This window comes from Watersipora subatra, chromosome 5 (genome assembly GCF_963576615.1).
Source record: "Watersipora subatra chromosome 5, tzWatSuba1.1, whole genome shotgun sequence".
NCBI lineage: Eukaryota > Metazoa > Bryozoa > Gymnolaemata > Cheilostomatida > Watersiporidae > Watersipora > Watersipora subatra.
This window is the reverse complement of record NC_088712.1, coordinates 7372442-7385887: the sequence shown is the minus strand read 5'-3', so window position 1 is coordinate 7385887 and position 13446 is coordinate 7372442. Positions and strand designations below refer to the sequence as shown.

Below are 13446 nucleotides of genomic sequence, written 5' to 3'. Positions count from 1 at the left end.
TAGATTTGGTTTTATTTTCAGTTTGTTTAGGTCTAAATTAACAAAGAAAAGTAAATAGCTTTTGGCTATGTTCTAAACATCCTTGGGAAAGACCATAATCCAAGTTTAGAAAGAAAAACTTTGTTGGCTGCAAAACTTGGTTTTTTGAATTGTCAAACAATAAAATTAAATGTTTCATTTGCCTTTTTCCAAACATATTTTATTATAGTTTGAAACAGTTTTGGCTTCCAAACTGTAATCAATAAACAATGGTAGATGATTGTGACACTTGTTTGTAAAGATTAAAAATAATTTCAAACAAATCATAATTTTCTGTTTATTGAAACAATTACGCCAAGCTAAATATTTTGGCATTGATAATTATTGCTTTTGAAAAAAAAGAATTTTAGTTTTTTAATTTGTGTAAGAAAAGTGATTGATGACCTAGCATTGACCCTAAATTACTCTAGCCTGCCTTCACTGGGTCTTACTTGTATACAGCTTAGTTCTGTCACAGTTAGTTCTGTCACAGTTAGTTGTGTCGCAGTTAGCTGTGTCACAGTTTGTTGTGTCACAGTTAGTTGTGCCACAGTTAGTTGTGTCACAGTAAGTTGTGTCGCAGTTAGTCGTGTCACAGTCAGTTGGGTCACAGTTAGTTGTGTCACAGTTAGTTGTGTCACAGTTAGTTGTGTCACAGTTAGTTGTGTCACTGTTAGTTGTGTCACAGTTAGTTGTGTCACAGTTAATTGTGTCATAGTTAGTTGTGTCACAGCTGGTTGTGTCACAGTTAGTTGTGTCAACGTTAATTGTGTCACAGTTAGCAGTGTCACAGATAGTGCGTCACCGTTAGTTGCGTCACAGTTAGTTGTGTCACAGTTAGTTGTGTCGCAGTTAGTTGTGTCACAGTTAGTCGTGTCACAGTCAGTTGGGTCACAGTTAGTTGTGTCACAGTTAGTCGTGTCACAGTCAGTTGGGTCACAGTTAGTTGTGTCACAGTTAGTTGTGTCACAGTTAGTTGTGTCACAGTTAATTGTGTCACAGTTAGTTGTGTCACAGTTAGTTGTGTCACAGTTAGTTGTGTCACAGTTAGTTGTGTCACAGTTAGTTGTGTCACAGTTAGTTGTGTCACCGTTAGTTGTGTCTCAGTTAGCTGTGTCACAGTTAGTTGTGTCACAGTTAGTTGTGTCACAGTTAGTTGTGTCACAGTTAGTTGTGTCACAGTTAGTTGTGTCACAGTTAGTTGTGTCACAGTTAGTTGTGTCACCGTTAGTTGTGTCTCAGTTAGCTGTGTCACAGTTAGTTGTGTCACAGTTAGTTGCGTCACAGTTAGTTCTGTCACAGTTAGTTGTGTCACAGTCAGTTGTGTCACAGTTAGTTGTGGCACAGTTAGTTGTGTCACAGTTAGTTCTGTCACAGTTAGTTGTGTCACAGTTAGTTGCGTCACAGTTAGTTGCGTCACGGTTAGTTTATTTGTTTTAAACCTTGCTTCGTAATTCAGAAACAATGCACTAAGCAACAAGATAATTAATGAGAAAGTTTGTTATACCTTATCAAGGCTATAATAACTATTTTGATGAGTGCTCAATTTACCAATCAGCATTTTCAGTATAAATCAATTTGCTAAAAATTATGCCAGATGCTCATCTTTTCACTGAGAGGCAACCTGCAACTGTGCTTAAGTAACAAGTCTTTGGCTTGTTCCAAATATTATTGTTACCTTTTCTATCAAAGCAATTAACATAGCTCAACAAAGTATATGTCTACTTACTACATATCTATCCCTGATTTGTTAAAACTACATGTATGTTGCATTATGTATAACACCATACACATGTATTTGTGCAACCACAAAATCATTGTGAAACTTTGTTTTATAAACAAGTCTACATCAAATGTTTACATGATAAAACCTTTCTTCAAGATATGCACAGTATTTATAAATAAACAATTATTTGTACTACATAGCAAACATCAGAAAGTATATTGCTTCTTTGTTTTTTTTGGTTGTTTTGCGCAATGCTTTTACATTGCAAAAAATTCAATCTACATTTTGTACACCCACTGCAATGACCTTAAACAGCAACATAGCATACGCCCACCACACTGACCCTGCAACAAGATAGAAACCAACTAGCTGAAAAGTTGATGTTTGGGTTTTCATCAGATGGAAATAGAACCACAAGTTTTTGCGCAAGTTTTTTGTAAGTAAACATAAAGTTCTTCGACACAAAAATCCTTAAAGTGTTATCACAGTTAGTTAACAACTGGATTTTTCTGATTTAACAGGATTTAACAGATGTCAGGGCTAAATAACCCTCCGTGTTTTATCTTTTTTCATTGAGAACAACTATTCTTGGGCAAATAATCTCATCCTTGTTACCAACTGTTGCTGAATTTGTAAAAATTGATAAATAGAGACAAATTGAAATTACATAGAGGAATCAATTTTATTGCACTGAATTGAGACATGACTCACCTAATAAAAAAAAACCTACGTTTTATGAGTTTATTGGGACCGCTAATTACGGCTGATGTTATGACGATGTCAGTTGACAAGATTAGACCATGTGCATAACTACATTGATAGAAAATTAAGTTTGGATAACTGGTGCATCGACTCCTGTCAAAAACATGAGCTACAAATCAATTAAAAGGCTAGACTGTCCACTTTTACAGCCAAGCCATATAATTTAAAGAGCAGCAATTTTTTATGATTTTAATGACCCGATGATTGGTCAAAGTCTCACAGTTTCGCTTTATAGAACAAATATGATGTTTTGCGTTTTTGCTACATTGATAGTCTGAAATTTTTATTTTTTTTTTTAATTTTTGGTGAAAACTCTGAAAGTTGCTGAAGAAGTGCTTAATTTGTACTGAGATTTAAAAATAAGGAGTAAATTTTGGGAAAGGAGCATTTTGTCAATTCAGCTTCTTGAATTAACTTTCAGTATTAGATTACACCCATGTCGTAGTTACCCATTACTAAAAAATTTCTTTTTTTATGTTGGTCAAGGAACTACTTAGTGACTGCCTGAAAAAAACTAATAGTTTTGAAAAATTGAAATTCGGTGTGAACTGTTGTTTTAAAAGTTGAAACAAGATAGTTTTAGCTGGTATATTTGAAGTTCTTCACAAAAATATCGATGGCATATAAAAAAGTTTCATGTTCTGCTTCATTTAGCAATAGTGAAGAAAACGACAAGTACAGTTGATTGCTACGGAAATATTTCCTTGTAATGAGGCCATTTGATAAGAAAGCCTCATGAAGGTTGCTAGTGATAATGCATATGTGAGTGACTCAAGTAACGCGCCATGTGGTTAAAATTAACTTGGTGACATTAACAGACAACCTGCTCTGTATCGGTTAGGACATGGGTAAAAACTTTTGACAAATTGGCACAATTGCATTACAACTAGTAATTTGTGTTAAACTAAGGCAAATAATTTAATATTTATATTTTGCTCCAAGCGAAAGTTTATTTTTAAAACGCCTAAAATTTCACATAAAAAGTTGAAATAAAAATTGCTTTTTTTACTCAATAGCTGCCTTTCTAACTTGCAAAGTACGGTTTGAGTTATTTTAGCTAAAAGTATTACGGAAAATTGTTTGTGAGCTGATGGTTGTAGGTAATACAAAGCAGTTCTCCATTCTGATTGGTTATTTGTAAGTTTAATTTTTGTGGCTCATACAAATACATGTACAGAATTTTACCTTAGACATATATAGGCCATAAAAACTTCTTCATTGTCAGGTGCCATCGTGATATGCTGATTTTTTATTAGATTAAATAAGATTTCCTGAATCTTTCTTTAGAATGAACCCTTGTCAAGTATACGTGTTATAGATTTCTTAAATAATAAAAATTTAGAGAATTTGCAAAAATAAAATCCAAACATTCTTGTTAAAATTCAAGTCAGAAAAATTGCTGACCTATAATTTAACTCTGCAAGCGCTCTTTAATAAATTATGAACTGTTTTTTTATTGCAGCATTGACTATATTTTTGTTTAAAGCGTCACAGGTATTTTTTGTTGGAGATTTTGCAATGCATAGTGAATAGTGATTATATATGAAAAAATTACTATTGCAAAAAGCATTCAACAAATGGAAAAAAATCTTTAAAAAAATAAAAAAATACTGTAAGACTTAACCAGTTACTATTATGTAAAAATTACCATAATTTCGTTTAGTCACATATTCTTCCGATGACCACATATTAATCATGTACAGTTTTAAAAGTATTTTTGCAAAAGCTTGTTGATTATTAGAGCGAGAACAGTAAATTTTGCTGTTGTATATTGTTGATACTTGTTTTTTAATTAAGTCTAAGACAAAGTTCAACCTTTCGAGATGAATAGGCGGTGATCAGTCAACTATTGATTTGGTAAATAGCAGAATAATAGTGTAATTAATTTATCAGAATAGCCATTTATTTATCTGTAGAACTTAAAGCCAGGTGTTGGTCAGAAAATAAGCTTGTGGAAACAAAACGAATAATAAACAGTAAATAATTTCCAGTCACTTGTCACCTTTCAATATATTCTCTTTAGACTGATACCGTGAAACATCAATGATGTAGCGACTTGTTGAGATGAGTCAGCTCCTAGAGTATGCACATGGTAAAAATATCAGCAAATACTGTCATAATAATTTGTCAATATTCAGTGTTAAGTTAGAATTCACAAATCTCAACATCAAGGAAAAAGAGAAAATTAAAGCCTTGAAAACGCTAAAAGTGATTATGCATTGTAAAATATTGGTAAATAAAATCATAACAATTTGTCAATAATTGTTTTGCCAGTTCAGAAAATTCACTCATCGATCACAAAATAGAAAACTACACTAATAAGTGACACGTTCCTAAAGGGGGTCCAAAAAACAGTGTTTAAAGTTTCAATTAATTTTAAGTGTTAAAGAAATATGAGAGAATGCAAAGTAATAATTTCAAACAATTACACCTGTTATAATGGATCAATTTTGATATTTGTGATATTGTTCTAGTAAAATATGTTATTATAACAAGTGAATAAGATAAAGATATCTGACAACTGTTAAAATGGAATTAAAATTTTTGGTCTAACATGCTGTGAAAAAATTATTTTTTATTGATTCACGTTGTTACTTAGAAACATATTTTGCAAATATAGCTATGCTAATTATTGTATTCAAACTGCTGGGATTTTTGAAACCGCTGCACAATGCGGAAATCATGGTCATTGGAGTTCAAAGGGTTAATACAAATTTTCTTAAGACAAAGAGCATGGCTTGCTACTACTACCATTGCAACACAAATTAGCGGCGTAGCTAATGCATCAGATATTGCTGCAAGTGTGTTGCGATATGTATATTTTGATTTTAATTTCTAGTAGACTACTAACGATATATTTAACACAAGCCTAAAAATCAAGCTACTAAATAGTGAGAACTTGCAAAATAACTGGTAGCTTATCATTTTAACACATATTTATGCTGGTAAGTGGTTTTCTGTTTTGTAAGCTGACTATTTTGTTTGCCTTTGTGTAATATGCTGCACTGCATGAGACCTTATCATAAGTATTATAAACATTTAATTCTTGATCACATTAATTCAACATAAAAATTAGCTAACCATATTTTTGCCTAGGTGGATGTGGTACTTTTTTGAAAAAAATTAAATATTGGATGAAAAGTTTCCTACTGTATTATAAAAAATTACCAAAAAGTACTAAACATTCAGGAATTTCGACCATTTATGAACAGATATAGATGGCCCTTCACCATTTGTTTTATATTCAAAATATAAATACCATAAAAATTATGACTAAATGTATCATTGAACAAGTTGTTAGGCGACGAGTGGGAAACGTTGTTGGAGGAGCAGAAATTTTCGTGGTTAAGATGAATAAGACGCTGTAATAAGTTGGAAAATGAACAGGTTGAAGTTTAAGATATTACAGTTGTGAGTGAGTTTCAAGTAACAATTTAGAGATGATGGCTTTCTAAAATATAATTTCAGATTTATTTGTTTAGTTCAATGAATATACTGACAAACATAGACTTATTGTTTCTGTATAAAATTTATGTTGTACCAGTTTTATTTTGGTTCAAATTAACAAAAATGTTAGATACTTGTGTTTTTAGTATTAAAAGTTACATTTTTTGTTATGGTTGTTGAAATCCTGATGGTTACATTTTTTTGGGCATCTTTCACACAGATCTTACCCAGAGCCCAACACCTGCTATCCCTTGCCTCACAGTCCTTTTTTTAGTTCCTAAAGGCTTCACATTAATAGTAGTCAATAAACATTCCATAGCCTGACGAACCTACAAAGCATCTTGAATTTCGAAATATTTTATTTTAGCTAATCACCAATTCTACTACCTGCCAAAAAATTGCCTTCGAATGAAATAGCTGTTTACAGAAAAGAGCATAGATTATTTTGTAAAATACTTATCATATTCCACTGATTTTATTACAAAGCTGACAAATTTAAAGTAATGTAACTATTTATAAAGCATAGAAACTGTTCTCCAAATTTATTTGTCGTTTTGTTTATACTTTAATTCAGCTTTGCAAAAATACCACAAATTAAAACAAAGCCTCAAGCAATTCCTCTGTCAAAATTGAATCCAATAAAACAAAAGTTTATGAGTTTTCTTCAATATTTTAAAATTACATTAAATTATTAAAATAGTAAATTTTAATGTTTAAATACTTACACTAATAAATAATGATAGATTAATAACAAATCCTTTATTCTCAAAATTACGTAAAGTTAAAAAAATATATCGCATTCACACGTGCGCATAATTTTGAATAATTTTTAAGAGAAAAGTTACCATGTAGTAAACTCTGCTGTTCATTGTATTTTTCAAACAAATGCAGGCTTTACTATAAACCAACTGTCTTACCTTCAAGTTTTGTTTTTGGTATCAAAGCATTTCTTCAAAAAATAATTGTTAGTTATTGCATGTTAAAAACTGTAAGACTTTTTGCTGGTTTAATGCAAAGCGCTGAATAAATCAATCAGCTCATATAAACAAACAAATTAAAAATCACTACATTTCACATTTTAAATGTCAGTTGTTTACCATTAACATGTGTTTACCAGTAACATGTGTAGACAAAAACTGAATGCAAACCAATAAATGAAGACTCGTTTGTTATTTTACTTGGACTTGATTTTAGTAACTTGTTTAGATTTAAAAAAAATGTAATTTATCTATTTCCCTACTTCGCTAAATTTGCCATTCTGACACAAATAATTAAAAGAGATTTCTGAAAAATTGGTATTTATGTAATAGTGTTTATGTAATATTCAAGAAATAATGCATATATTATTTTACTGTAAAATGCATCTTACTTTCTAACAGATAAGTATAAAATTACATAAATTATAAAAGAAAATGACTGGATTTTGATTGGGTATGAAGAAAGAATTATGATCAATCAGCAAAAAATACAAATATTTGTCAAGGCAATTGCAATATAATGCTGGCAATAGATACATTATAACTGAAGTACTAAACCTATATATAGGTCCGCATTAGCAGGAAATTACCATAGTGACTTAAAGATTTATTGCTAGCCACCAAGTCTTTTTCAACCTCAGAAATGAATATGCAGATTTGGAACTACTAGGACATTGAAAGAATACATACATTAAACCAAAAGCATTGTTTTAGTGTTTCAAGGTTTTCGTTACTTTTTAATTTTGCCAACTTAAACTGTTACGCTCAATTAAAAATGGAATTTGGAGGTACTCAGCCATAGACATACTGAAGATATTATTCACCTTCGACAAGACAATATTTTTGCTTAGAGCTGTCTATAAAACCTGAAAAGTCAAGAACAGAGTTATTGAACATACTTTTCATCAATGGAATTAAGTTTATGACAGTTTCTTGGAGTTATATTGATGTGTAGGTTTGTTATGTTTTGCTTTGAAGGATAACACTTGCAAGGAAAAGTTCGAAATTAATGTTTCATAATTTTTACGTTCATGACTAATTGTTATATCAAAAATGTTGTTTATAACTATGCATTGTATGTAGCTAAACTATGACTTTAGCTAAAATGTTTATATTAATCTTGTTTTTGTGTACTTTTTAGCTCTGTTTCAGCAAGAAAAGGCTTCGAAAAGCAGAAAATTTTTGTCACTACATCTTTTGAGACACCTGTCTATATTTGAATTGTATGAAACTTTACCTGGATTTTATAAGTTTAAGCTTGGCGGTAGAAAATAAAAGATTGTACACAGGTATAACGTATAATGTATAACTTTTTAGGGAATCAGATAGGCCGACAGTGGAAAATACAATGCAGAAGAATAAGACTGCAGAAAGCTCCGGAGACAACCAAAAGTCATCACAGCAGCCGATGAAGATGTTTACAACACACAAAAACATTCAAAGTAAACCCTACAGACAAAAAACACAGGAGCGGTGTCAGAGAAAAGTACCCATGCTAACTGTAGACAATGTAGCTTTACATCCCCTCTCTGTAAGCCTACTGTATATTACAAACAATGTACCTGCGGTAAAAAATACAATCAGTTTTAATTTAGGTTTTGCTCAAGAAAGAAATGTTGATCAGATGACCAAACAACTGGTCAGCAGTAGTGATTCAAATAACTCACTCTTAGGTCAGACGTGGAGAAAAACTGTAACTTTTACTTATCGCAGACACAAAAACTAGCCGCAACTGAATTCAGTACTAGTTAGAAACAAGGTCTATGCTTATTATTTCTATATTAAAGACTGCTAATTATTTGGAAAACCGAACATACCAAAGAAAAGTCCGCCTTTTTAATTGTATGACAACACTGATACCAAACTCCTAAAATGTGCAGCAATAATTGAAAATTTAAACCAAAGTACCCAACTTCAAAGTCTACGCAGTGTAGAAGAAACAACTCAGTGTATTTTAACAAATGTTTCCATTGATCGTTAACTACCAAGTTAATTGCTCACTATCTTCAGAAATTAAATAAATGCTGCACCTCATGTTCATTACAATAAGGCGAACAACATTATTTACATGCACAAACAAGATTTCAAAATAGTTGAATGGCAAAAGGGAATTAGTTTAAGGTGCTACAAAATAGCACAATTTTGACCCTATAAACCTTGAGAAAGGGTTTATAGGGTCAAAACTAAAACAAAACTAGAAGAAAGAAAAATGAAAATTTTATTTGTATCATCTGAGTTAAATTGGACCTTTCATATCAAAAATGGAGTCAATAGATATCCAAATAATATATCTTTTTTATCGAACCTGGCAACTCTAAAAGACAGTAAATTTGTTGGTTGATTTCTCGATTAAAATAATTTAATTTTTTTGCATTTATTCTGAGCTGTCTATTAAAAAAATCAATAAAATTGCTGAAACTTTCAGATAGGATAGAATATACCAAATAAAGAAGTTTCAGTAAGCTCGTGAAATCTGAAAGCCTCACAATTAATGCTACGGTAACTTAAAGTAAATGTCACTGTACAAACTGCTACATTTACACATTTTTTTCCAAGCTGTCTTTCAGGGACAGAAACACTAAAAAGAATTTTCACATAAGGGGTACACTACGTTAATTTAAGGTGAATAAACCAGTGACTGTAAAAACCTATTTTAGCATCAATGACCTAGAAGGTGCACCCTTACAAGAAGACAAACCAACAGCCTTCGCATCACAAAGTCTTACTCATACTGAACCCAACTACGTTCATATGAAGTTGGAGCGATTTGTAATTGTGTATGGCATGCAGAGACTTGACCATTACGTATTTTGGTATTCCCGTTGTAACTGTCAACAGAAGTAATCAAATTTGTGTACCGGTATTCAAATAATCTTTTTTTAACCCTCAGAACCCTGGAAGTGTTTTGTCAATTTGTGTCAGTCCCCCTAGGCAATCTGTTCAATGATCAAAAAGTTGTTTTGATTTTGTTAAATACAATTATATTCAAACTTGCTCTATATGCAATGATGTTTTGTTAAACATTGCTAAAAGGTTTGTGCAACCCACAGCAGGCGTTTTCAAACAGAAAATTACATTAGGTCACCATTATTTAGGCTGAAACTATTAAAGTGTGTATGATTTAAAATAAACTCATAAAACATTTACAGTCCCATCGTATTCATTGAAAAAATGTTAATTATCACTTCAGGACACAAAATATACTAGAAAATGATGGTTTGTATGATAACCATCTGACCTGCCAACAAACAAGTAATAATGATTTCTTTGTGAGATTGTTGTAATATAATTACTTATTAAACGAATGAACTAGATCAATATATCTCAAAACTGTTGACAATTAATGTGAAATTTGTAGTTTAGCATCCTGTGAAAGACTTAACTTGTATGGTTTTTGCTGTTACTTCAAAAACAGCTTTGGCAAACAAAGCCATGTGATAACCGGAAAACTGGCGGTTAGGGTTCAAAGGATTTAAGCGCCTCGAAGAATGCAGTACATGCTGGTGGCATAACAACACTATTTATTTTGAGTGTTTACAAGCCTGAACTTGCAAAGATTGCAGTAGACATGCCACTAAAAAACCATAGTGACATACAATGCAGCAATTCAATTAAAAAAAAACAGGTCTCTCAAATCCAGTGAATACATTTATATTTGCGCTCAACTTTTGTGATCATAGTCTTTATGAAAAATAAAATAACTTCAGCCAATACATTGACTTGCAGTAGTGAAAAAGTTAAAAAAATTATGTGATTTAGTAAAACTGTGTAATTTATGAAAGACACTGTACCTAGAAAGTTTCAAATAGCAAACTTTAATTGGTAATGTTGAGCGAAAGAGGATGTTGATGCAATAAAATCGATAACCATGAGCTCGTTTCTGGTTGTTACTTAGTATTTGAAGTTGTGATGTCGTTATTTTGTACTAACCTTTATGTTTGACCAGTTTGTTTGTGATATAAGGACCATATTATTCTCAATTATTCTTCAGTTACATATATGTTCATTTTTTCCTGACTTGATAATCCTTAAATTAGTCATTAGATATATTAAATATAAGTTTTGTATTACATGCTGTGTTTTTTTATGTTATAAATACCTTATCTAACCTAATGCATAAGTGTGAAACAGAATTATAGTGCACAAATTAAATGATCACTCTAAATATCAAGCGTGAATAACTGTGTATAATACTTATCATCCTTACACCGGGACTTAGTTTTCTACAGCTCAAACATACTGTATTTTTTACCCTGGTCTTAGCTTCTTACAACTCAGCAAAATATTTGACACCCCAAACGTAATGTTTTCCACATCAGAATTATAACTGTAATCTAATGGCCTAAAATGAAAAAAAACCTTGCTTCCTTAGATTGTCGCAACTATTTTTATTACGAAACTTCATAGTTTATACATAAAATTATATTGAGAGTGTGAGCATACAATCAAATGCTTAGGATGATACTTTCTCATGTTCTCCTGCGCCATTGCTTTATTGGGTCTTCTATATTAGTTTCGATTGGGATAGCCTCTTCCTCCTTTCTCCTTTCTCATATTATTTCTGTGTTAGCTGCATGACCATTTCTGCATGACCATTTTCTGCTACCCCAACAGCTAGTCAGTCTGTTTGGTGCCAACGCAGTGCCCTGTCGGTGTGTCTCTAGTCATCTGGAACCTGGTAAATCGTAATCTCCACCAGCTCAATTGCTAAGAGCCAGGTCAAAACCGCTCAAGACCATATTGGCTCGACTGTGTTAAACTATCCTCATGTAAGATGACTGCCTGCGTGGCGGGCAGTCACGCAGGCAGTCCTATATATATATATAGGTTTTTTAAAGTATGTCTTTATGTCGTATATCTGTTTGTCATTCCTGCTATAGCTGTTATTAAAATAGTTGTAGCTGGAAAACAGTGCAGAGGCAAAGTCATGGCTTACTGCCATGAGAAGCCTGGCTTATTAAGCGGCTCACTGGAATTTTCCATTAGTATTTCGCCTCGCTAGCAGCTTGAAAGTTACAGTTGTTTGACAAAGTTTTAAAACCTACACAGTTGTTTTTTTTCTCCTAAGTCATTTCAACTACAGGAAATACTTCTCTCATGATACATAGTTTGAAAATTAGAATGGGAAATGTTGTTATATGTTGAATACAAATCAATCTTCTGTCCAAATACTTTTTTATCACCTGGGTAACACCGGGTAGCACAACTAGTATTATTAATAGCTGAGTTTATTAGTTTCATTGCTTCGTTATTCCTTCTTTATTATATACAGAATCTCGCAATTCTTTATTAAGCCCAAAATTGTAATCACCTACATTCATCCTTAACCTTAGAACCCTGGCCATTCATGTTTAGGCGTGGCAGTAACCATTGGTAATTTGCCCAATGATCTGCAAATTTAAACTTCAAATAAATATATCTAAACAGGCTCATAATACAATGACATTTATTAAAACGCTAATAAAAAAGTTGGGCAACCCACATAAAATGTCATCCAACCGAAACAAAAACAGTACATCACCATCATTCGGGTTAAAACTTTAGAGTTTTAAAAAAATTCAAAAAAGCAGTGAAACATTTACAATAGTATCATATCAACCAAGCGCATGTTCATCATAATTTCATGACTTCTAAAATACTACAAAGTTATAGGTAATATCATGAAATTCTTTATTTGCATCACATTCAATTAACTATTACCTACCAACAAATGAGTTGTATCGATTTTTCCGCGACATCATCGTATTAAAGACTTGTTATTATATGGAAGGAAATAGATAAACATATTTGAAATGTTTTAAATGGAAATGAAATTTCTGGTCTGGCATCCTGTACAAGAATTAATTTCATTGGTTTTTGCTGTTACTTAGAACAAACTTTTGTAAACAAAGCCATGTGAATGCCGGAAAACCAGCCGTTAGGGTTCAATGGGTTAAATTTTTTTGAGAATTTCTACCAATCGCATATGCTCGCAAGTTAAAACTATATTTGAGGGTTTGCACATGCATGAGCACATTTGGTCATTTCTCTAAAAGAACAGGAAACCAAGTGAATTTATACAGTTGAGTGTTACAAACATATTGAAATATCATGACTCCTTTTGATACTGGATTCTAATGAATGCCATAGAAGCTAATGTGTAAATAAACCTACAAATTGACTGTTAACCCACAAAGCGTGTGAAAGTAACTTCGCGAGACTAACAAAAATCTTTTTCTGCACTGGTAAAATGGGAAATAGGCAAAAAATTTGTGTAATTAGTAAAATTGCTCTTACACTACAATGACAGCAGTTTTTGACTCTGTACCACTATTATCTAAAAAAACCTCAAACGTTTAAATCAAATGCTGAAGTCAAATTTATTTCCCAAAGTTGATAACTGTCTTCCTAACTAGCAATTTAATGCAAGTGTGGTTATTGTAAAAATCTTTCCGGAAAAATGACTGGTTATCCTATCGCTTCATATTGCGAAAAAATAACTACAGCGTTTTCTCGAATGAACACATTAACATTTTT

General features: G+C 32.0%; 1 protein-coding gene across 1 annotated transcript; it reads right to left on the bottom strand.

Annotated features, from left to right (window-relative positions):
• Nucleotides 1-456: 456 nt before the first annotated feature.
• LOC137397082 (mucin-22-like) lies at nucleotides 457-3738 on the bottom strand. The gene is made up of 3 exons (XM_068083368.1): nucleotides 3692-3738; nucleotides 810-1487; nucleotides 457-751 (listed from the first exon to the last, which is right to left on the bottom strand). The coding sequence occupies exons 1-3, from the start codon at nucleotides 3736-3738 to the stop codon at nucleotides 457-459; spliced, it is 1020 nt and encodes a 339-aa protein (XP_067939469.1).
• Nucleotides 3739-13446: the final 9708 nt, after the last annotated feature.

Excerpts from the sequence above, each read along its gene's own strand:
- LOC137397082 (XM_068083368.1), bottom strand. The coding sequence starts at position 3,738 with ATGGCACCTGACAATGAAGAAGTTTTTATGGCCTATATATGTCTAAG. Across the intron at positions 1,488-3,691 it reads ATGGCCTATATATGTCTAAG|TGCATTGTTTCTGAATTACG; the intron begins GTAAAATTCTGT and ends CTTGTTGCTTAG. Across the intron at positions 752-809 it reads CTAACGGTGACGCACTATCT|CTGTGACACAACTAACTATG; the intron begins GTGACACTGCTA and ends TGACACAACCAG.